This window comes from Bubalus kerabau, chromosome 13, assembly GCF_029407905.1.
Source record: "Bubalus kerabau isolate K-KA32 ecotype Philippines breed swamp buffalo chromosome 13, PCC_UOA_SB_1v2, whole genome shotgun sequence".
NCBI classification, from domain to species: domain Eukaryota; kingdom Metazoa; phylum Chordata; class Mammalia; order Artiodactyla; family Bovidae; genus Bubalus; species Bubalus kerabau.
In genome coordinates this window covers 10,621,027-10,645,505 of record NC_073636.1, presented here as the reverse complement: position 1 = coordinate 10,645,505, position 24,479 = coordinate 10,621,027, and the positions used below count along the sequence as shown (strand labels likewise).

Genomic DNA, 24,479 nt, shown 5'->3' with positions numbered 1-24,479 from the left:
TTAGAGTGTCCTCCGCTGACCAGGTTGCTCACTGTAAACTCATTGCTATTTCTGTGTGTTCTTAGGTGCCATGATCCTCTTGGGAAGAACCAACATGTTTCGTTTTAACCACCCAAAGGAGGCCGCCAAGCTCAGGGAGAAGAGGAAGGTGAGCAGCGTGGAATCTTGGGGAGCCAAGTCCACTCTGGGGGGGGGGTGGCTGGGGGTGGGGGAAGAGGGGTCTCCTCTTTGGCTCCAGCAATTAGACTTCCTGGGGCAGGAACCAGCCCGCAGCCTGGATTGACTCCAGGGAGTTGGTTTCCCCGCGGACGGTGGGCTGGTGGAGTAGGATAGCGAGTGAGGTACCGCATGGGAGGAGACAGGTGGCTCTCCAGCCTTCTCTTAAGCCCTGCATCCCCATCCCCCGAAAGGGGGTGAACACCCTCTCATATTAAGTGGAGGGTTCCCTCTACTCGGGAGTATCTGTTTTAAGAATTACTTCCAGATCAGAATCACTTACATCCAAAACTTTGCTCATTGCTTATTTTCATTCCCAGTAAGTTGGATTTTTGATCGGGCTGTGAAGCAGAGAGGGTGTGAGTTTAGGACAGTTGAACAACTGGAAGAGATTGCAGCTTGTTTGGGTGGGGACGTCCAGGGGCGCTTGAAGCGCTAGATGGGGATGTGGGCCAAGGAGCAGAGAGGGAAGGGAAGGGGTGAGAGGGAGAGACGTCTGTCTAGCTCTAGTGCACCGTGCGGAGCTTAGATGGAGGAAGAGAATCAAGTCAGAGCAGAGATGTCTGTGCGGCAGGCACCGTGCGGAGCCTCCCTGTGAACCACTTTGTGTCCGCAGAGGCTGTTGGTGCCCCCAAGTCACAGACGAGCAAGAGAAGAGACTAAGACTGGCCTGTCCTGTGGCCAGCAAGTGGGGATCAGGGACTTGAGCCCTGAATGCCGGCCCAGATGTGTTAGCCCCTCACACGGGGTGTCAGGCTCCACCTGAGTCACAGCCCCTCACACAGGTGTCAGCCCCCCGCCCCGAGTCACACCCCTTCACACAGGGTGTCAGCCCCCCGCCCCAAGTCACACGTTCCCTCACACAGGGTGTCAGCCCCCCGCCCCAAGTCACACGTTCCCTCACACAGGTGTCAGCCCCCCGCCCCAAGTCACACGTTCCCTCACACAGGGTGTCAGCCCCATGCCCCGAGTCACAGCCCCCACGCAGGGTGTCAGCCCCCCACCCCGAGTCACTCAGTCCCTCACCCGGGGTATCAGCCCCCCGCCCCGAGTCACCCATTCCTCACCCAGGGTGTCAGCTCCCCTCCCCGAGTCACAACCCCTCACACGGGGTGTCAGGCTCCACCTGAGTCACAGCCCCTCACACAGGGTGTCCCCCCTGCCCCGAGTCACTCATTTCTCACCCAGAGCGTCAGCTCCCCTCCCTGAGTCACAGCCCTTCAGACGAGGCGTCAGCCCCCTGCCCTGAGTCTTTCAGCCCCGAGCCTCAGCCTGCTTTTCCAGGACCGCCGGATCCCCAGTGACCTAGGTGGGAATAACCAGAAAGCACAGTCCCCACCCCAGCCTTCTGTGGGCCGCTGCTTCCAGCCTCTGAGCCTCCTGTCTGCTCAGCCCGGGTCTCCCTGGAGGGCCCTTTGGGGACCCCGTTGCAGGGAGGAGACGGAAGGAAACAGGCCTGCCCGTAACCTTCTGTGGGAGCAGAGCACAGTGTTCGCTCTCCTGGTCTCCCTCCTCCTCCCTGTCCCTCTTTGTCACTCATCAGGTATGGGTGCTGCTGCCAGGGCCCTACTCCTGCCAGAGCATGGGCATGCCAGGGATGCCAGGACACCCTCTTCCCTGGATGCAGCAGCAGGTCATGGAGCCCCTTGGGGCTGAGCAGCTCCTGTGCGGGGGTGAGACCCTGCTGGCCTTAGCGTGGGGCTTGGGTTCCGGATAGACCCCGGGCCTGGCTGCCGCAGCTTCCGTCCTCAGAGGGCGCAGCTGTGTGTGGGCTCCTGGGGGTGCTGGGCCCCTCACTGCCCAGGAGAGAGGCGTGCGCACAGAGCACGGCCTTCTCCTGCTGTCGAGGTAACCGCTCTGCCCTGTGTCTGCTCTTAGAGCGGCCTTCTGTCCTCTCTCAGCTTGTCCATGAGCGACCTGTCCAAGTCCCGCGAGAACCTCTCCGCCGTCATGCTGTACAACCCAGGGTGAGTGGACAGCAGCGTCGCCTTCCCTGGGGTTGTCCCTGTGGTTGTGTTTGCTCTGTCGACCCCATTAAAGTCACTTACATAAGAAAAAAATCAGGTAAATAAAGCTTCTGCAGTCAACCCTCCTTTATCAAATGAGCCATAGCGATTTTTCAGGTTCCTTTCCAGCACTCGCTGTGTATGAGTATCCTATTATGAGAATAATCAGCCTTGGGAAGGCTCATCACGGCTTCCTTCTTGTCTTCATAGCAGTCTAATATTTTAGAGCTGACACTTGGATCACTCAGTGCACGATCCCTTTGGCTCAGGTACTTCCACTTCATTTTGTAACTGTGGTGTAATCTCAGAAACAGTTTTGGTTCTTAGGGCTTCAGAAGCCCAGGGAGTTGTGTTCACCCCTTCCAGGCTCTAGGAGACCACTGAGACCACACACGGTGGTGGTTTAAATGGACTTGGTGGTGGTGACCTTGAGCAGTTAGCTTAATTGCCCGAGCCCTCGGGTTCCATCCACGAAACGGTCACGAAAATGCCTCAAAACAGAGAAGTGAATGAAAGGACTTTGGGGTCCTTGCCAGGTGTGTGAGAGTCCATAATTTTAACTTTCCTGCAAAGAGAATCTCGTGTAAAATGGTGGAGGTAAATCTCGTAGCTAAATGTGTTAAAATTGACAACACTGCGTCTTCCGGAGCTGATGGCCCGTTGGTCCTCACTGTCCCAGGCACTGTCCTGAGTGCCTCGCCTCCGTCAGCTCCTGCATGTCACAATGCCTCTCTCTCTCTCTCACATGTAGAGAGTTCATACAGGTTTGCTTAGCAGTTTTCAGGGTCAGAGCTGTGGTGTGAGCCCAGGTCGGCCTGATTCCCAGCCTGTGCTCTGACTCTGTTCCTATCTGCCTTTCCCCACGTGGGGCATGGTTTCCCACCTGGGAACCGGTTCCATGGCCCATTGCCCCCAGCTCAGCACTTCTCACAAAGTCTAAGTACCTCGTCCCTCAGCTCAGGTCAGTCCTCCTGTTTGTGGACAGTAGACATGCCTATAAGGACTTTCTTCACTGTTGTAGCAGTTTAAAGCTGGGAGGGGGCCTTCGATCATGTTTCTGGATTCTTCTTTCTCTCGGCAAGCAGGCTGAAGCCCAGGTCCAGGTAGTAGACCATTGGCTGCAGACTCCTGGTCCCTCTCTCCTTGCGGAACTCCTGGACGTGCACACAGGCCGGCCCCTTCTATGTCAGCCCTTGCCAGCACCGTTTGTGAAGCCTTTCCATCTTAAGACAGGGTTACTGAGAAGAGTTGTGCTTGTTTAGGTAAATCTGTCTTGGACTAACCCTTGGTGATTGGTAAGACCCCTGAAACATGAAAACAGTCTCAGAGCAGCTGGGTTATTGGTACTTGGGAAGCTCGTCAGCTTGTTGGTCTTTCATTCCTCCCTGTGGTTTTAGCAGCAGCTTTCTACCATGACTGAGACTGCGTCTTTCACATGCTCACTTTATTTGGGTTTAATGTTACACACAGGTGTTTAGGGTTGTCTTCCATTTAAGAAGCACGTTCCCATCTGTTCAGTGTTGTGGGACTGCTTGAATCTTTGGGGTGTGTAGCGTGTTTACAGGGATGGATTCATCTCCCGGCTTGGAACCCATTTCCTGTCCCAGGATTCAGGTACCAGCTTTGTTGTCCTTGATGGTGACGGCTTCGACTCTGAGTAGGCTTGACAGTAACACGTGACTGTTCCATGCCTCTGAAAACAGAAAGTGATCTGCATTCAGCCTGAGCTCTGGCTGTGGGCCCCGCTCTCCCAGGCCTTACAGATGGATCTCCTCCAAACACAGGAGACTATGCTGTTCTCTTAAAAGTGATGTCGTTTTGTTGTTGTTTGCTTGTATTTAAGCTAAAGTGGTTTTTCAAAATGTCTGTGAAATGTAGGTCAGAATGTAGTAGCTTCATCCTCAGAAGTTTTCAGTGATTTTTCCTGGTCTGAAACTTAAGATCCCAGGCCTTGGTGAACCTCCCCACCCTGTTGACAGCTCAGCTCTCCATCATCCGTGCTGGACCCCACTCTACCTTCCCGCCCCTTAGTCTGGGCACCAGCCGTTCCGTTTTGGGTCCCGCTTTGTCGCTCAGACTGCCCTGGACCAGTCCTGCCTTTGGGGCTTCTCCTCTGCTAGTCCCAGAGCCTGGTGTGCCTTTGGTGGTGCTGTCTGCCCGTGCGTGAGGCGCAGTACATGCAGACTCCTCTGGATGCTGTTCCTAACTTCCTCCTCCCACGGCTTTCTCACTTGCTTGCTCATCGCTCCATCTCTGGCAGCCTTGTCTTGTTCTTTGTGATCCGCACTTGTCTGTCAGCAGGTCCTTTTTCTCAGCCCCTCCTGAGAAGCAGGCATGGTTCTCCCCTTGGGGACACAGTCCCCAGTAAGACCCCTGGTGGGCTTACAGTTCACTCCAGGGCAGCAGCCATCACAGGTCATTTATGAATAAGGGTAGAAAATGGAAATGGGATGAAAGTAGACCGTCCCGGGCAGTCCTAGATGGAGCCATCAGGAGAGGCCTCCTGAGATGGGGACATTTCTTATAAGGCTCATGCGGAGTGAGAATGATGCTTGTGTGACCGGAAGCGGGTGGGTATCTCCAGGCAAAGGAAGAGGAAACAGGCAAGTGGCATCCAACCAGGAGGTGGGGCGAGGGCAGAACAGATGGGTACAGTCACCAGAGGGCGGGATGCCGGGAGGGCAGGGGGCCAGCTGATGTGGGCCTTGGAGACCCCCGGAAAGAGTTTGGCTATTTCCCAAGAGTGCTGGGAAGCTGTTAGATGTCTTTAAGCAGTAGAGGAACGTGAAGATTAATTTACTGCAGATGTTAGTACATGCGTCATTTGGAGAAGGTAGCGTAGAAGCGAGAGACCATTTAGGAAGCTGCTGCCTTAGTCTATGTGGGAGGTACCAGTGGCTTGGGTCTGGGTGGTCATCATGGAGATGGAGCGTCATGGAATTGAGGGCTGTCCCAGGCTTTGGATTTAAACAACTGGGCAGATGGAAAACCTGCTTCTGAGGTGAGAGCAGCAGGAATGACCCCCTGGGCTGGCAATGGGGTGAGAGTTCAGTCCGTGTATCTTTCCTATTAGGGTTGGAAATTTTTAGAGGTCAAAGGCTGGTCTTACCGATTTCTGTATTCTGTAGTGTCATTCACGTAACATGCTTGATGAATGTTTAGCAAACAGATTAAGAATGAATTTATAGTGAGATACACATGTCCTTAGCTTCCCTGGTGGCTCAGATGGTAAAGTGTCTGCCTGTGATGCAGGAGACCCAGGTTCGATCCCTGGGTTGGGAAGATCCCCTGGAGAAGGAAATGCAACCCACTGTAGTACTCTTGCCTGGAAAACCCCATGGACGAAGGAGCCTGGCTACAGTCCATGGCTGTAGTCCGTAGGCTACAGTCCATGGCTGTAGTCCGTAGGCTACAGTCCATGGCTGTAGTCCGTAGGCTACAGTCCATGGGGTCACAAAGAGTCAGACATGACTGAGCGACTTCACTTCACTTCACTTCACACATGTCCTTCAAGTCGCTCTCTCAGTCATGTCCGACTCTTTGCGACCCTGTGGACTGTAGCCCACCTGGCTCCTCCGTCCATGGGATTCTCCAGGCAAGAATACTGGAGTGGGTTGCCATTTCCTTCTTCATATACATGTCCTTGGGGCTTCCCTAATAGCTCAGTTGGTAAAGAATCCACCTGCAATTCAGGAGACCCCAATTCAATTCCTGGGTCGTGAAGATCCCCTGGAGAAGGGATAGGCTACCCACTCCAGTATTCTTTGGGCTTCCCTTGTGGCTCAGCTGGTAAAGAATCCGCCTGCAATGCAGGAGACCTGGATTCGATCCCTGGGTTGGGAAGATCCCCTGGAGAAGGGAAAGGCTAACCACTCCAGTATTCTTGCCTAGAGAATTCCATGGACTGTGTAGTCCACGGGGTCGTAAAGAGTCGGACATGACTGAGCGACTTCCCCTTCACTTCGCACGTGTCCTCTGTGGGGGAGAAGGTTCTTCACTGATTCCTCTGGCACGTGTGTTCCTAATGGTGGAAAATGGCACATCATGCAGAGGGATGTGCATCTGAGGCACGAGTCAGTTCCAGAATGACACTGCAATTTGGTGGAATAACCTCAAGCTCATCTTCAAGATCCTCAGGCAAAAGGTGCGAAGAGGGCCTCATGAAGACGTGAAGACTTGGGCCAAGGCAGTCTGGGAACACAGTGAGAATCCGGCTGTGGTTGGCTGCGGAAACGGTGCTGGATGAGTGGGCGCAGCTGTGGTGACCGTTCATCCACGCATCTCGTATCTGTCGCCTTTGCAGTGCTCCTCTGTACCAATTCTAATTCAAATGACTTGATACTTCATCATACCTTCATTCCCCTGATTCTAGCTGCCCCGTCCAATTGCCACTTGCTACAGAGAACTGTTGCCCATGAATTAAAACATAATTGGAGAAAAGTCACTGCCTCTGATTTATGGGAAGCAGGCACCCTGTACAGTTTATCTGCTCCGGAACTCGGCAAAACAAAGTAGGAATAAAGCTGCACTGGCTTGTTTGTACCTTTTTTGATGGAACAGGTGTAAATTTGTTGTCATTTAGTCACTAAGTCGTGTCCAACTCTTTGCGACCCCATGGATTGTAGCCTGCCAGTCTCTGCTGTCCATGGGGTTTCCCAGGCCAGAATACTGGAGTGGATTGTGATTTCCTTCTCCAGGAGATCTTGCTGACACAGGGATAGAACCTTCATCTCCTGTGTTGCAGGCAGGTGCTTTATCACTGAGCTACCTGGGAAGCTTTGCAGGTATAAATACCTGTGACGGAGGTTAAGCACCACTGGATGAATGGAAAGGGGGGCTTCTCCCTTTCTTCTGTGCAGTCTCATTGCTGTAGGAACACGCAGCCTGTAATGAGTCGCCAGGGCCCCTGGCAGGAGGAGGTGGTGTGGAAGGCACAGCGGGGCTCTGAGGAGCCTTCCCTAGCACTTCCTTCTCCATAACTGAGGATATGAAGATGCTAGAAGTCTGTAAGATGCCTTATCTTGGAAAACAAAGCAGGTTGAACACAGCAGAAATTTAGCCCTGGACACTCATCAGGCAGAACCCCAGGTCGCTCCCCTCAGTTCTCTTTGAGGAGGTCCTATCCTGTCCAGTGAACTGGATCGTGTGCTGGGCCCTGAGAGGTCTGCAGGAAGAGAAAGTTTTGCCCTGGAGAGTAGATGCTCTGGGGGAGGAAACCAGTTGAGTGCTGGCAGGAGTCATGCTGAGTGCTAGAAGAGATAAGAAGATTCTGCAAGTCGGGGCCTGCCTGGGGAGTGCTCTGTAAGCCAAGCCAGGATGTGTGCAGTTGGCTTTGATAAACGGACGGCTGTTCTTTGGGGAGATGCACTTTGGCAGGATGGGGCAGAAGAGATGGCAGCTCAGGTTCTGCTGGCATGTTCTCAGCACCTGTGTGCAGGTAGCATTTTTACAAGTTCTGGTAGGTGTGCTTAGAATAAGGATTGTGATTAAAATGTATGGCCCAAAATACAACAGAGAATTGTTTTCTCTGTACTCGTAAGCATATGCTATCTCATGTCTTCATTCCTTTTTAAAATTGTGCTAAGATGAATCCACCTGCCAGTGTAGGAGATGCAGGAGACACAGGTTTGATACCTGGGTTGGGAATATCCCCTGGAGAAGGAAAGGGCAGCCCACTCTAGTATTCTTGCCTGGGAAATCCTCTAGACAGAGGGGCCTGGCAGGCTGCAGTCCATGGGGTCAAAGAGTTGGTCACAACTGAGCACATACACGTGTACGCAAGATACGCTTAACATGAAATTTGTCATGTTAACCATTTTAAGGGTATGGCAGTATTAAGTGTGCCACATCATTGCAGTTAACCTCCAAAACTCCATTGCTGTAAAACTGAAACTCTGTATTCATTAAATAGTATTCCAACCCCCCACCCCCCACGCCCCGTCACCCTGGCAACCACCATTCTATTGTCTGTCTCTTCTCTAGGTACCTTATATCAGTGGATTCATACAGTATTTCTTTTTGTAACTGGTATATTTTGTGTAGTATAATGTCTTCAGAGTTCATCCATTCTGTAACAGGTATCAAAATTTGTTTCTTTTTAAGGCTAAATGACATTCCATTGCATGTATATGTCATATCTTACATATTCATTCATCTGTCAGTGGACACTTGGGTTGTTTCCCCTATTGGCAGTTGTGAAAACAGTTATTTTCTGTTTTTTTCTTTTTTTTGTTTTGTTTTTGATAGTGGCCACCCTAATGGGCATGAGATGTTACCTCATTGTGGTTTTGCTTCACTCTGTTTTTCTTCCATATTCTCAAGAATATCCTATCTGGAAAATAGTGTTTGGAAATACAGAAAAATGGAAAATCTCAAGGTCTGCTCCCCCAGTAAGTAAAGTAAATAACTAATGAGAGTCAGTCTGAACCAGACATGGAACAACAGACTGATTCCAAATTGGGAAAGGAGTACATCAAGGCTGTATATTGTCACCCTGCATATTTAACTTATATGCAGAGTACATCATGTGAAATGCCAGGCTGGATGAAGCATAAGCTGGAATCAAGATTGCCGGGAGAAATATCAATAACCTCAGATATGCAGATGACACCACCCTTATGGCAGAAAGCAATGAAGAACTAAAGAGCCTCTTGATGAAATTGAAAGAGTGAAAAAGCTGGCTTAAAATTCAACATTCAAAAAACTAAGATCATAGCATCCAGTCTCATCACTTCATGGCAAATAGATGGGGAAACTACAGAAACAGTGAGAGACTTTATTTTTGGGCTCCAAAATCACTGCAGATGGTGACTTCAGCCATGAAATTAAAAGGCATTTGCTCCTTGGAAGAAAAGCTATGACCAACCTAGATAGCTTATTAAAAAGCAGAGACATTACTTTGCTGATAAAGGTTCATCTAGTCAAAGGTGTGGTTTTTCCAGTAGTCATGTATGGATGTGAGAGTTGGACTATAAAGAAAGCTGAACACTGAAGAATTGATGCTTTTGAACTATGTTCTTGGAGAAGACTCTTGAGAGTCCCTGGGGCTGCAAGGAGATCCACCCAGTCAACCCTAAAGGAAATCAGCCCTGAATATTCATTGGAAGGACTAATGCTGAAGCTGAAACTCCAATACTTTGGCCACCTGATACAACAAACTGTCTCATTGGAAAAGACCCTGATGCTGGGAAAGATTGAAGGCAGAAGGGGCCAACAGAGGATGAGATGGTTCGATGGCATCACTGACTTTGATGGACATGAATTTGAGCAAGCTCTGGAGTTGGTGATAGACAGGGAGGCCTGGTGTGCTGCAGTACATGGGGTCATATAGAGTCAGACACAACTGAGTGACTAAATTGCACTGTCCATCTGACAAGGACAGATCCAGAGATCCTGATGACCCCCTTCAAGCCCTGCCAAGTTCAGTTCAACCAGCTCACTCGCAGATATCTCAAAACCCAGTCCATGGGGTATGGATCCAGGAAGTGTTATTAGTCAAGGAGAGACGTGTTCATAATGGCACAGAGACGGAACAGTGAAGGGTGCTGAGGGCACTACAGGAAGGATGTGGAGGGGAGCTTGAACTGAGGTATCAGGGGAAGGAGCCTAGAGGCAGGCCTGGGCTGCAGAGGCGCCCCGGGCAGGAAGTGATGAGGCCTGGGTGGGTAATGGGTTGTGGGCAGGAAAGAGGGAAAAGCCATTGGCATCCATTTCTGGTTTTAGTAGTTGATTGGGTGTTGCTAGCTCCCCAGCAGAAAGGCGGATATAGGAGGAGAGGCGGGGAGGACAGTGAGCCCCGCCTTGAAAACCTGGGCCCTGGTCATGAACTTCCTTCCAGGAGGGACTGCCTGTGAGCTTGGGGTCAGCCACCATCTCCCTGTGGGGGTGCGGGGTCCAGTCCACCTGTCACAGGCCCCCGGGAAGGCGGGTCCCCTGCATCCCCTCAGCTTCTGAGTAAGGGCCCTTGTTTGTCCACCCTGAACTGGGGCTCAGACCCTTTGGTGCATGAGCGTGCTCACCGGGCAGACTTTGGTAAAGCCTGGCAGGAGTCAGGGCGCTGGTAGCCTTTGCCCTGGGCACTTGGACTCCTCTGGGATGACTCTGCATTCCGGCCGCTGTGCAGCTCACCCGGCCCTGGCTGCATGCCTGCTCCTCCCGGCATAAGTCCACGTCCCCCCGCCCTGGGCTCCATCCCACAGGCTTCAGCAGGCCTGGCCCTGGAGACACGTGAAGAGTTCGGGGTCCCTTACCCTGTATTTTGAGCATTATTTGACTAGCGTGTGACATGAGTGCAATTATGCGGTAGTTTGAGCATTCTTTGGCATTGCCTTTCTTTGGGATTGGAATGAAAACTGACGTTTTCCAGTCTTGTGGCCACTGCTGTTTTCCAAATTTGCTGGCATATGGAGTGCAGCACTTTCACAGCATCATCTTTCAGGATTTGGAATAGCTCAACTGGAATTCCATCACCTCCACTAGCTTTGTTCGTAGTGATGCTTTCTAAGGCCCACTTGACTTCACATTCCAGGATGTCTGGCTCTAGGTGAGTGATCACACCATCGTGATTATCTTGGTCGTGAAGATCTTTTTTGTATAATTCTTTGGTGTATCACTGCCACCTCCTCTTAATATCTTCTGCTTCTGTTAGGTCCATACCATTTCTGTCCTTTATTGAGCCCATCTTCGCATGAAATGTTCCCTTGGTATCTCTAATTTTCTTGACGAGACCTCTAGTCTTTCCCATTCTGTTGTTTTCCTCTATTTCTTTGCACTGATCGCTGAGGAAGGCTTTCTTATCTCTTCATGCTATTCTTTGGAACTTTGCATTCAGATGCTTATACCTTTCCTTTTCTCCTTTGCTTTTCACTTCTCTTCTTTTCACAGCTATTTGTAAGGCTTCCCCAGACAGCCATTTTGCTTTTTTGCATTTCTTTTCCATGGATATGGTCTTGATCCCTGTCTCCTGTACAATGTCATGAACCTCCGATCATAGTTCATCAAGCACTCTATGTCTCAGATCTAGTCCCTTAAATCTGTTTCTCACTTCCACTGTATAATCATAAAGGATTTGATTTAGGTCTCATACCTGAATGGTCTAGTGGTTTTCCCTACTTTCATCAATTTCCCTACTTTCTTCAATTTCAGAATTTGGCAATAAGGAGTTCATGATCTGAGCCACAGTCAGCTCCTGGTCTTGTTTTTGTTGACTGTATAGAGCTTCTCCATCTTTGGCTGCAAAGAATATAATCAATCTGATTTCGGTGTTGACCATCTGTAGAGTGATGTCCATGTGTAGAGTCTTCTCTTGTGTTGTTGGAAGAGGGTGTATGTTATGACCAGTGTGTTCTCTTGGCAAAACTCTGTTAGTCTTTGCACTGCTTCATTCTGTATTCTAAGGCCAAATTTGCCTGTTACTCCAGGTGTTTCTTGACTTCCTACTTTTGCATTCCAATCCCCTGTAATGAAAAGGACATCTTTTTTGGGTGTTAGTTCTAAAAGGTCTTGTAGGTCTTCATAGAACTGTTCAACTTCAGCTTCGTCAGTGCTACTGGTTGGGACATAGACTTGGATTACTGTGATATTGAATGGTTTGCCTTGGAAATGAACAGAGATCATTCTGTCGTTTTTGAGAATGCATCCAAGTACTGAATTTCAGACTCATTTGTTGACCATGATGGCTACTCCATTTCTTCTAAGGGATTCCTGCCCATAGTAGTAGATATAGTGGTCATCTGAGCAATACTTGAACCTTGAACTTCCAGATGTTCAAGCTGGTTTTAGAAAAGTCAGAGGAACCAGAGATCAAATTGCCAACATCCGCTGGATCATCAAAAAAGCAAGAGAGTTCCAGAAAAACATCTATTTCTGCTTTATTGACTATGCCTTTGACTGTGTGGATCACAATAAACTGTGGAAAATTCTAAAAGAGATGGGAATATCAGACCACCTGACCTGCCTCTTGAGAAATCTATATGCAGGTCAGGAAGCAACAGTTAGAACTGGACATGGAACAACAGACTGGTTCCAAATAGCAAAAAGGAGTACGTCAAGGCTGTATATTGTCACCCTGCTTATTTAACTTCTATGCAGAGTACATCATGAGAAACGCTGGGCTGGAAGAAGCACAAGCTGGAATCAAGATTGCTGGGAGAAATATCAATAACCTCAGATATGCAGATGACACCACCCTTATGGCAGAAAGTGAAGAGGAACTCAAAAGCCTCTTGATGAAAGTGAAAGTGGAGAGTGAAAAAGTTGGCTTAAAGTTCAACATTCAGAAAACTGAGATCATAGCATCTGGTCCCATCACTTCATGGGAAATAGACGGGGAAACAGTAGAAACAGTGTCAGACTTTATTTTTTGGGGCTCCAAAATCACTGCAGATGGTGACTGCAGCCATGAAATTAAAAGACGCTTACTCTTTGGAAGAAAAGTTATGACTAATCTAGATAGCATATTGAAAAGTAGAGACATTACTTTGCCAACAAAGGTCCATCTAGTCAAGGCTATGGTTTTTCCAGTGGTCATGTATGGATGTGAGAGTTGGACTGTGAAGAAAGCTGAGCGCCGAAGAATTGATGCTTTTGAACTGTGGTGTTGGAGAAGACTCTTGAGAGACCCTTGGACTGCAAGGCGATCCAACCAGTCCATTCTGAAGGAGATCAGCCCGGCGATTTCTTTGGAGGGAATGATGCTAAAGCTGAAACTCCAGTACTTTGGCCACCTCATGTGAAGGGTTGACTCATTGGAAAAGACTCTGATGCTGGGAGGGATTGGGGGCAGGAGGAGAAGGGGACGACAGAGGATGAGATGGCTGGATGGCATCACTGACCTGATGGACATGAATCTGAGTGAACTCTGGGAGTTGGTGAAGGACAGGGAGGCCTGGCGTGCTGCGATTCATGGGGTCGCAAAGAGTCGGACATGACTGAGCGCCTGAACTGAACTGAACTGAGCTACCCTGTATTTGCCTTGTCGCCTCTCTCAGGACTGGTCTGGGATCAGCATTCTCTTTTTGCTTTTAAACTTTCACGTCTTAGCCGAACTAGCTTTCTGCCTTCCTGATTCCCTAATGCTTAGTATTAGCTTAATAAAGTCAGGTACCCTACAGCATGCCTCTCCCCACCGCCCCCTACTGACACACACACCCTCTCTTCTTCTTAGTTACTCATTAAAGCCTCGTGAACACATCTTTGTTGGGTTCTTGAGTTTGAGCCGCTCCTTCCCCTTGAGCACCAGCGGCTTTCCTGTCACATCGGGAAACTTTTTCTCCCTGAATTGGCTGCACACAGGGCCTCTGCCTCTCCAGCTACCCTCTTCCAGTCTCCCACCTCTTCCAACTAGTTCATTCTGAGAATCATGGATGCTTCTCATCGTGGAGAACGTTCAGGAGGGACTTTCCTCTTTAAGTGGCCAGCGTGGTCAGTCCGTGAGAAGTAGCTGAGCTTCTGGTGTTGTCAGGATTCCATTGGCCGTGCACAGGATTCCTGGTTTCCTCTCAGGGTTTTACTGGGTTGGGGGACTACTCATGGACTTGCCCCTGGAACCGGCCACAGGATGGAGCTCACTGCAATGCCCCCCTTAACCCTTCGTGGTGACCCCAGCATGGGGCCCAGCCCCTGGTGCCTCTGGGATGCCCTCCAGGCCCCAAACACAGCCACCCATTTGTCCACTACTATCATCTTCTGTCACTTTCTGCCTTGAAATTTATGGTTTGGTTTAAGTGGACAGAACGTCTTTCACAGCTCTCTCCAGGCCAGATCCATCTATGAAACCGTCTACACATCCCTCCCACTCTCCTTCCCACGGCAAGTCCTCTTCGTCTTCCAAGGTGGGTGCGTACAGGAGTTGTCTCCTCAGAGGCATTCTGTGTGTCTCCAGTTTGAGCTCAGTGCTTCCTCTTCATTCTCTGCCAGGTGTCTGGCTCACACCTTTATCACCATAGCTTTTCCCAAGTTCACGTCATTAATGCTTTAGCCTGCTCGCCCACCAGGCTTCCTGAGAGCAGGAGCCACGCCTTACTCATCTCTGAGTCTCCAGCATCTCGCATGTAATGGGCACGTCACAGATGTTCCTGAGATGGAGACTTGGCAGCAGCAGGTGTGTCCACTCATGGGTGTCCAGGGGCCTTGTGTTTCAAATGGTCGCACACACTTTAGAGTCTCCAGTGTAGCTGGGCCTCATCTTTGTGAGGCTGTCATGCACACAGATCTACTTCTTACACATTTTGTGACTTTCTTAACTGTTACCCATTCATATATCTTTTGGTTTCCTCGGTATCATGTAGATGTGAGTATGTTTATTGCAGTAGGTTAAAAATGTTTGTTACTTAGCATCCAGTGCCTATTAGAGCAGAGCTCTCTGGAAGAATTAAATCTGGTTTGCAAATGATTATATGCAGTAAGACCCAACTCATATTCAAAGCACCTGGTCTCAACAGGCAGCCTAGTAATTCTCCAAAGAGAAGTTTTCTCCAAAAACCTGTGCTGTGCATCACAGCAAGATGTCGACTTTTAAGAAGTGACATCTTTGTTACCCAAGAACATTTAATTGGCCCAAGTGGGCACATGGTGTTGAGTATGTCGTGTCTGAGGTCCTTGTTTGGGAACTGACTGCTGGCCCACATTGCTGGCTTTCTGGAAGCCAGGGTTTGTGTGCACACATGTGTGGTGCCTGGTGCCAGAGGATTTTTGGAGGAGGCGAAGCAGCCCAGGGACTTCCTTCGGGAGGGAGCTCCACTTTGGAGAAGCGCCCAGCCAGGGTCTTTGCCAGGAAACAGTTTCACTGCAGGGAAAACATTCCTCCTCAGTGGCCCAGTGTCTTTAAGAAGAAACCAAGCCCACTCCTCAGGTGTCCTCTGTCTCACTGTGAGCCTGGAAACAGGCGACTAACTTGGCAGAGTGTGGGCACTTTCACAGCTTTTAGAAAGTGCTCAAAGCAAAATTATATGCATTCCAAGTTCATTTCAGTCTTGAAAGGAAAAAGGAGAAATTTTTATTTGTGCATTAGCTCAAATTTTTATTTAAGCACTAGCCAGTGGGGAGCCCGTTTGAATGGATATACTATATGTGGATAATTAAATTCTGAAGGGGAAAAATGCCTAGGTTTCAAATCCAGTTGGACTGAAAATAGCTAAAGTCAAAAATCACACCTGTGTTTGGCAAGTGGTCCAGGGAGCTTCATGGAGTGTAGTGTTGGGATGGGATTGGTGGGCGTCAAGGCTGGCTCAGGAGCTGTGCATGGCCCCTGACTCTGAAGGTGGTCTCAAGTCAAGTTACCTACATCAGGGGATGAAGACAGATGAGTGATGATTTTTTTGAAAATTTTTTTTTGATGTGGACCATTTTTAAAGTCTTTATTGAATTTGTTGCAATATCGTTTCTCTATTATGTTTTGGTATTTTGGCCATGAGGCATGTAGGCTGTTAGCTCCCTGACCAGGGATCGAACCCGCACTTTCTGCTTTGGCAGGATAAGTCTTTTTTTTTTTTAATTAATTAATTTATTTATTTTACTTTACAGTATTTTATTTCTTTTGCCATACATTGACTTGAATCCGCCATGAGTGTACCCATGTTCCCATCCTGAACCCCGCTCCCACCTCCCTCCCCATACCATCCCTCTGGGTCATCCCAGTGCACCAGCCCCGAGCACCCTGTATCATGCATCGAACCTGGACTAGCGATTTGTTTCACATATGATATTATACATGTTTCAATACCATCCTCCCATATCATCCCACCCTCGCCCTCTCCCACAGAGTCCAAAAGACTGTTCAATACATCTGTGTCTCTTTTGCTGTCTCGCATACAGGGTTATCGTTACCATCTTTCTAAATTCCATATATATGCATTAGTATACTGTATTGGTGTTTTTCTTTCTGGCTTACTTCACTCTATATAATAGGCTCCAGTTTCAGAGAAGTCTTAACCATTGGACTACCAGAGAAGTCCCTGAGTGATGATTATTTTTAACCTTTTTATTTTCATGTGTTCATTATGTAAAATTTTGAGATCACAAACAAGCAAAAAAGAAATCATTGCCGTGAACATGTTGCCATATATTCTTGTCTGTACTTCTGTTTGCCCCACTGTCTAGTCACGTCTGTCTTTCTCCGTGTGTGTATGTGCATATATGTGTACATATGTATACTTTTATGTTTATGTACATTTATATGTGTTCTTTTACTAGATGGGTTCACACTGGGCTTGTGGGAGCTTTTTGCACTTACGTGTCTTTTCCTCTTCATATGTGTTATCCTCTATCATTTTAAGTCCATGTGCGATCCCTTTGTATGGCCATTCCATACCTTCCTTATCTTCTGTTGGTAGGTGTTTCCGTTGTGTAGTTTGGCGCTATGATGAGCAATTGGGGTGAACACAGTTGTAGCTAAATCTTTGTGCTGATCCATGAGTATTGCTTCCTCAAGGGAGAAAAAAGTAGAATGGGATTACTAGGCCAGAGGCCATATATAATATATCCTATACACAGAAGAACTGTACGAAAAAGATCTTCACGACCCAGATAATCACGATGGTGTGATCACTGAGCTAGAGCCAGACATCCTGGATTGTGAAGTCAATTGGGTCTTAGAAAGCATCACTATGAACAAAGCTAGTGGAGGTGATGGAATTCCAGTTGAGCTATTCCAAATCCTGAAAGATGATGCTGTGAAAGTGCTGCACTCAATATGCCAGCAAATTTGGAAAACTCAGCAGTGGCCACAGGACTGGAAAAGGTCAGTTTTCATTCCAATCCCAAAGAAAGGCAATGCCAAAGAATGCTCAAACTACTGCACAATTGCACTCATCTCACACGCTAGTAAAGTAATGCTCAAAATTCTCCAAGCCAGGCTTCAGCAATATGTGAACCGTGAACTTCCACATGTTCAAGCTGGATTTAGAAAAGGCAGAGGAACCAGAGATCAAATTGCCAACATCCGCTGGATCATCAAAAAAGCAAGAGAGTTCCAGAAAAACATCTATTTCTGCTTTATTGACTATACCAAAGCCTTTGACTGTGTGGATCACAATAAACTGTGGAAAATTCTGAAAGAGATGGGAATACCAGACTACCTGATCTGCCTCTTGAGAAATTTGTATGCAGGTCAGGAAGCAACAGTTCGAACTGGACATGGAACAACAGACTGGTTCCAAATAGGAAAAGGAGTTCGTCAAGGCTGTATATTGTCACCCTGTTTATTTAACTTCTATGCAGAGTACATCATGAGAAACGCTGGGCTGGAAGAAACACAAGATGGAATCAAGATTGCCAGGAGAATTATCAATAACCTCAGATATGCAGATGACACCACCCTTATGGCAGAAAGTGAAGAGGAACTCAAAAGCCTTTTGATGAAAGTGAAAGTGGAGAGTGAAAAAGTTGGCTTAAAGCTCAACATTTAGAAAACGAAGATCATGGCATCCGGTCCCATCACTTCATGGGAAATAGATGGGGAAACAGTGGAAACAGTGTCAGACTTTATTTTTCTGGGCTCCAAAATCACTGCAGATGGTGACTGCAGCCATGAAATTAAAAGACACTTACTCCTTGGAAGGAAAGTTATGACCAACCTAGATAGCATATGCAAAAGCAGAGATATTACTTTGCCCACAAAGGTTCGTCTAGTCAAGGCTATGGTTTTTCCAGTAGTCATGTATGGATGTGAGAGTTGGACTGTGAAGAAGGCTGAGTGCCGAAGAATTGATGCTTTTGAACTGTGGTGTTGGAGAAGACTCTTGAGAGTCCCTTGGACTGCAAGGAGATCCAACCAGTCCATTCTGAAGGAGATCAGCCCGGGGATTTCTTTGGAGGGAATGATGCTAAAGCTGAAACTCCAGTACTTTGGCCACCTCATGCGAAGTGTTGACTCATTTTCAAAGACTCTGATGCTTGGAGGGATTGGGGGCAGGAGGAGAAGGGGACGACAGAGGATGAGATGGCTGGATGGTATCACTGACTTGATGGACGTGAGTCTGGGTGAACTCCGGGAGTTGGTGATGGACAGGGAGGCCTGGCGTGCTGTGATTCATGGGGTTGCAAAGAGTCGGACACGACTGAGCGACTGATCTGATCTGATTTGAAGGCTCTTAATATACATTCACAAACTGTTCTATAGGATGGTTGTACATATCACCACTATTCATTTCCTGCAAATACCGTCTGAGTTTCCCTTTGCTTGCAAACTCGAAAGGAATCCTTTTGAAGTGTAGACTGTGTCAGTACGAGCACACCCTTCTGGGTGCAGCTCTTGGCTGTCTTCACAACTAGGGTGTAGGGAATCCCCCTAGCAGGGGCTCTCTCTGCACGCATGTTCTGAGCATCCTGGTCATCAGCAGGGATCCAGCAGGCACTGGTTTGTCCTGTGCTGAGCTCCATGCTGTGTGTGGTTAGCGCCAGCCTTCCTGCTCCTTTCAAGTTAAGAGTCGGGATGGGATTTTGGAATGTAAAGCCAGAAGGAGCTAGATTCTGAATGAATAGTTCTCAAGATTGCAGTGCAGAAAGCCGGAGGCACTCAGACGCTGGTGCAGACTTCTTACCAGCAGACACTGATTGTAGGAAAAGAAAGTGGTTTCATTTTCCTTCCTCTCTCCAACCCCTTCCTGGTTTCTTCCTTAGACTCTCCTGCCTCATTTCTTTCCTCCTTCCCTCCCACTCCCCTTACCGTCTTTCAACGGGAAGGATAAATGCATCACACCAGGGAAAGAGTTAGGAGACATCAGTAACGGGGTGTGTTCTTCTGTCTGCTGAGCTTAGCTTCCCTCTCCATGCCCGTCAGCAGGATCTAATCTGTTCACTCAGCACCCAGCATAGCACTTTACTCGCCATGTAATACATGTGACCTAGGTTTTCCCCTTAATTCATACCCCATGTGGAAGGCACTTCAGAAACAGCTGGTCATAGCTGGAGATGCCCCTGGGAAGACCTGCACCTTCAGGTGTGACCATGTCCTTCCTGGGGGCCTGGGAGGGACGGTCACAGTGCTCATGGGTACAGTGTCCCGCCACCCCATCTTCCTCTGTTCTTCCCTCTCACTCTCTGGGGCTTTAAACATTGTTTTATCTTGTCTTTTTTTCCTTGCTTGACCTTTAGCGTGAGAGTTTTACGCATGTAATTGGAAATATTTCTGTTGCTGGTGATGTGGTAGTTAGTCTGTGTTTTAGCTGTGTTTTGGACTGTGTCTCTGCTGGTTTATTTTATTGGGCTTTCTATTCTTCAGAAGTTTGCCTTGCTACAAGGCTGACTTCCTTTCCCATCTCTGATCTCAGTGGTATCACTGTTTCATGGACCATTTACTTACTTGGCAGTTGCTGTAGAGCGCCTTAAATAGCTTGCAAGATGCACCGTCTTGGAGAACTTGTGATGAAGCAGCTGAAAGAAGTGAACTTCTTCCTGCCATTAACAGAGAGCAGCATCAGTTACAGGCGGGCCTCGGGGACACGGCCGGCTGGGTTCCAGAGCACTGTGATAGAGCAAATATTGCCCTATGGAGAGTCGTACCAAGTGATTGGTTTCCCCGTCCTTTTAAAAATTATCCTTGTACTGTGTTACTCCATTATATTTAGCAGTAGAGAACCTGCCTGCCAATGCAGGAGATGTAAGAGACACAGCTTCAATCTCTGGGTTGGAAAGATCCCCTGGAGAAGGGCATGGCAACCCAGTATTCTTTCTTGGGGAGTCCCATGGACAGAGGAACCTGGCAAGCTATAGTCCATAGAGTCACAAAGAGTCGGACACGACTGAAGTGACTTAGCATGCATGCACCCACTCCATTATATTGTATGTTAAGTGTGCAGTAGGATTCTGTCTAAAAAATATACATACTTTAATTTTAAAAGTTTATTACTAAAATGTGCCAAGCATCATCTTAGCCTTCAGTGAGTCATGATGTCTTTGCAGCAGTAACACAAGAGATCACTGATCAGATCACCATCACAAATAAAATAATGAGAGAGTTTTCAGTATGGAATGTATTACTAAAATGTGACACAGGCATGAAGTGAGCAAACGCTGCTGGGAAAAGAGCACTGGTTGACTTGCTTGATGTAAGGTTGCTACAAACCATCAGTTTGTTTAAGAAAAAAAAGACAGTATCTGTGGAAGTGTGATAAAGTGAGGTCTGTCTGTACTGACTTAGCCTTTTTCTTTCTTGTCCTTGAGTGTAACTCCACCGCGAGCCACTTTAGATGATGAGCTCCTTTGTTTTCCATGAGCTGTGGAGTTCCAGGCGCCATCTGTCTTCATTCGGTCCCTTTAGTCTCGCGTTGTCCGCGCAGTGGTGGCATTTCTGTTTCCCTTGTTGTGTTGATATACTTGTATGATCTAAAGCTGAATTACGCGGTAGCTGCGGAAGGGACTTGCCCTGTGCAGTGATGGATGGCAGTTACAGGCGAGGGTGGGAGGTAGTGGATTCCTCTTCCTCCTGCACAGCAGCGTGATTCTCCTCCAAAGCAGCGTCTTGTACTAATTTGATTATCTGCCACACGCTGTCTGTAACTTGTCGACTCATCTGATTAGAGCTTGCTGCCGATTCTGTCATGGGTTCCTGATGTACCTACGTGTCTGTTGTTGCTCCCAGGCCTTTGCTGGAAACGTGCTGTTGCCTCTTCTCGGCCCACTCATCCCCATGGCCATTTGCTGTTCATGTGCTAAAGCCCACGTCGTCTCTAAGATCTCGGTTTATTTGTTTTTTTTAAACTTTTACTTTTATACTGGAATGTGGCCCATGAACCATGTGATAGTTTCAGGTGCACAGCGAAGGGGCTCAGCCACACATCCTGCCCCAAAGTCTTCCTCCCGGCCTGGCTGCCACGTAGCACTGAGCAGAGTTCCCTGTGCCTTGTGGTGGGACAAGATCCCGGTCACTTAGACGGCACTTCCTCAGGGAGGCCCTGCCAACCCCAGCCCAGATTTCATTTCCCTGGCTCTTCACTCAGAGCGTTTTCTCTTATTTATTTATTTTTCATCATTAAATTTTCATCATTATTATTTTCATCATTTTGCCTGTGCTGGGTCTTCATTGCTGTCAGAGATAAAGAACAAGTTCACAACTGGGGTGAGTTTTTTTTTTTTAGTTAATTACTTTCTGGTTGCTCTGGATCTTCGTTGCTGCACGCAGGCTCTCTCTAGCTGTGGTGAGTGGGGGCTCCTCTCTAGTTGCGGTGCACAGGCTGCTCCTTAGAGTCTCTTCTCTTGTTTCGGAGCATGCCCTCTAGGGGGTGCACGCCCAGGAGTTGAGCCTCACCGGCTCTGGAGCAAGGGCTCAGTGTCTGTGAGCACAGACTCAGCTGCTGCACGTTAATATGGAATCTTCCCAGAGCAGGGTTGGAACCTGTGTCCCCTGCATTGGCAGGTGGACTCTTAACTGTTGGACCATCAGGGAACTCCTGTGGTAGTACTTAAAATAGTTGGACTGTGTCTCTCAGTGAGGACTGTGTCTCTCGGTGCAGCTCTTTGCTGGCTCTTGATCTGCGTATTTAGTAAAATATTTTCAGTATATTTAGTGAAAAGTTTTGATTTTTCTTAATAATGCGCTCCTGCTTCTACGTAAGTGTTTTGAGAAGTAATTGTTGATTGTGTGTGTGTGTGTGTGTGAACTGTTGTGCCCGAAGGAGGACCCTCCACCCCCTTCTTTTCTCCCAGATCATGATGCTAACCTTGAAAAGCTGTGTCCCACATCAGCGACCTCAGATGGTCACCATCAGCAGCCCCCAGATTTTATGATCTACTGAGGTTAGTCATCATCGTTGCTGGAGATGAGTGGAAATGAACTAGAAATTTGTAGGAGCGAAAAGGAAGTAAGACGGTTGCTATAATCAGGGTAGATTAAGAAAAATGTCTGAAACAGGTAGTTTGTCTCATTATAAATTGAAATGCTTATTACAAAAAATAACACATTCAGAAATGAATAATGTAATCACAAGTATTCACAATCCTTCCACCAAGAAATAATGACTGGTTTATATTTGTAATATTTACTTATATTTAATACTCTATATATTTAATTGTACACTGGGTACTGTAATCATGTATTATAAAGAATATTTTTAAAAAACAACATTGAGCTCACACTTGACATACAGCTCCATGTTTGGCTTTTCCTTTTACCGTTTTCCTGGAAGTTTGTGCCCAGGCCACTGAAGACTTGTCTTCCTTCCATGTTTATATCACCATGTAACTCTTGCTTCATCACTGATGACTTTTGGGACTATTTCTTCTTTTTGGCCCCATAAATTATTGGTTGTGCTCAGTCACTTCAGTCATGTTCGACTTTTCGCAACCCCATGGACTGTAGCCCGCAGGCTCCTCTGTCCTTAGGATTCTCCAGGCAAGAATACAGGAGTGGGTTCCCATGCCCTCCTCCAGAGGATCTTCCTGACCCAGGGATCAAAGCTGAGTCTCCTGCATTGCAGGCAAATTTTTTACTACTGAGCCATTGAGGAAGCTCAAATTTTTTATTACATTGCAGTTAATCAGCTTGTGTAAATCTTTTCTACTTTACTATTCTTTTTTTTTTCCTTTTTTGGCCTTGCCACGTGGCATGCGGGATCTTAGTTCTCTGACCAGGGATCCAGCTCGCACTCCCAACACTGAAAGTGTGGAGTCCTAACCACTGGGCTGGCAGGGAAGTCCCCTGCTTTACTATTTTATCAGCTAAATCCACACACCCTGGAATTCTCCATTTGACAGTGCCTTTTGCTTATATTACAGCAGCAATCAGAGGGACAGAGAGAGATGTCAGAGAGAAATAAGGAATGGAAAGCTTGAGACCTAGAAGAGGCGATGGCAGGGGCAGGCTGGGGTGGACAGGAAAACCCTGTGAGATCACAGGTGCTGCCAAGACCTCCCTCAGTCCGTGAGTTTCAAGCCCTGCCTGGTTGAGCACGTGAGCATCGTGTCCCTTGGCACTCTGTGTCAAAGGAGCACAGGTGTGCAGAGCAGACCAGAGCTCTTCACCTCAGGGGTGTCTTGCCAGGGCAGAGGAGCTGTGGTGCATTTCAGATCTTTTTCAAATGTTCAGACCCCCTCCTCTGCCCTCTCTTTCTCTGTACCCACAGATATGCACAGCTTTTCTTTTCATAAACGAACCTTTTCCTTGGTTACCCCATGTGGATCCCACCAAACCGTTTAATTAGAATCATCTACCATGTACATTTCCAGTCTGGAGATTGCTCCTGTAACTCATGGTGCATCTGTGTTCTAAGGTTGCATGATATTAAACTGTGTTGTAGGGTGTTAGTTCATGATTTGGGAATCTGTCCAAGATATGAATGAAGAGGAAAGGGTTTCTTGTGTGTGTGTGTGTTCAGCTGTGGTGTTGAAGGCCATTTACCAAGCTGTTGTGATTATGGTGAGGGGCCTTACTGGATTTTCCGTGTTTGCTGCAGTTAATCATTTTCGTCTTGAGGAGTTTGGAAGCACTGCAGGGTGTCATTTCTTAGGTCACAGAGAGCTCTGCCCTGGCTGGTGTCGTCTGCTCCTTGCCCAAGCGTTCTGTCACTCTCTCTAGCGTCAGGCTCTGAGTCTCACGACACTGACTTCAAAGCTGTCCCCAGAGCTGAATACCTGCTCTGTGCCTTGCGGAAGGCCCTCAGGTTACCGAGTCGGCTCAGTGGTCTCTATCCTCCAGGAGCCCTGGTGGACAAGACTCTGTCCGTCCTGTAGATCTGTACGGCCCTGGGGGTCTGGGCCCTGGCCCCCTTTTGGGCCACAGCTGCTCCCACTCTGTCTCTGCTCCCTGGTTCCATCGGCTTTCACCACGCTGGTCTTGTTGTGTGCTCTAGTCTTTGGCCTGGCTTCCCCCACGTGTGGCACCAACTGCATCCTCGTGGTCACGCCCTTCCCTTAGCTCTCCCCCACCCTTTCCTGACTTCAGTCTTGTTCACAGCATTTGCTACATAAAGGTCTCACCATTAGTTAGCTACCCACCTGCCCCTGCCCCAGGGGCTTCCCTGGTGGCTCAAATGGTAAAGAATCTGCCTGCAATGCAGGAGGCCTGGGTTCGATCCCTGGGTTGGGAAGATTCCCCTGGAAGAGGGCATGACAACCCACTCCAGTTTTCTTGCCTGGCAAGTTCCATGGACAGAGAAGCCTGAAGGGCTGCAGCCTGTGGGAGTCGCACTGAGCCACTAACACTTTCACTCACCCTCCTCCTTCCCCCCAAGAATGGAAGGCTTACGACGGCAGGGACTTGGTTCCTTCTGCGGAGTCTCAGGGCCTGGGACACGGATGGCGTGCTGATCCAGTGAGCTAATGATG

At 48.2% G+C, this 24,479-nt stretch overlaps 1 protein-coding gene and 1 non-coding gene across 12 annotated transcripts in view; both read left to right on the top strand.

The window, feature by feature from the left end:
* The window catches only part of KIF16B (kinesin family member 16B), a 301,609-nt gene that overhangs the window by 169,176 nt on the left and 107,954 nt on the right, over positions 1-24,479 (top strand). For all 11 annotated transcript variants that reach the window (XM_055543463.1, XM_055543454.1, XM_055543455.1 and 8 more), the window contains exons 16-17: positions 66-148; positions 2,095-2,183. In XM_055543463.1, the coding sequence (XP_055399438.1) occupies positions 66-148; positions 2,095-2,183 (172 nt within the window). The remainder of the gene's footprint in view (positions 1-65; positions 149-2,094; positions 2,184-24,479) is intronic.
* Positions 5,433-5,504, top strand: TRNAH-GUG (transfer RNA histidin (anticodon GUG)). Its single transcript has one exon. It is a non-coding gene; the product is annotated as a tRNA-His (tRNA).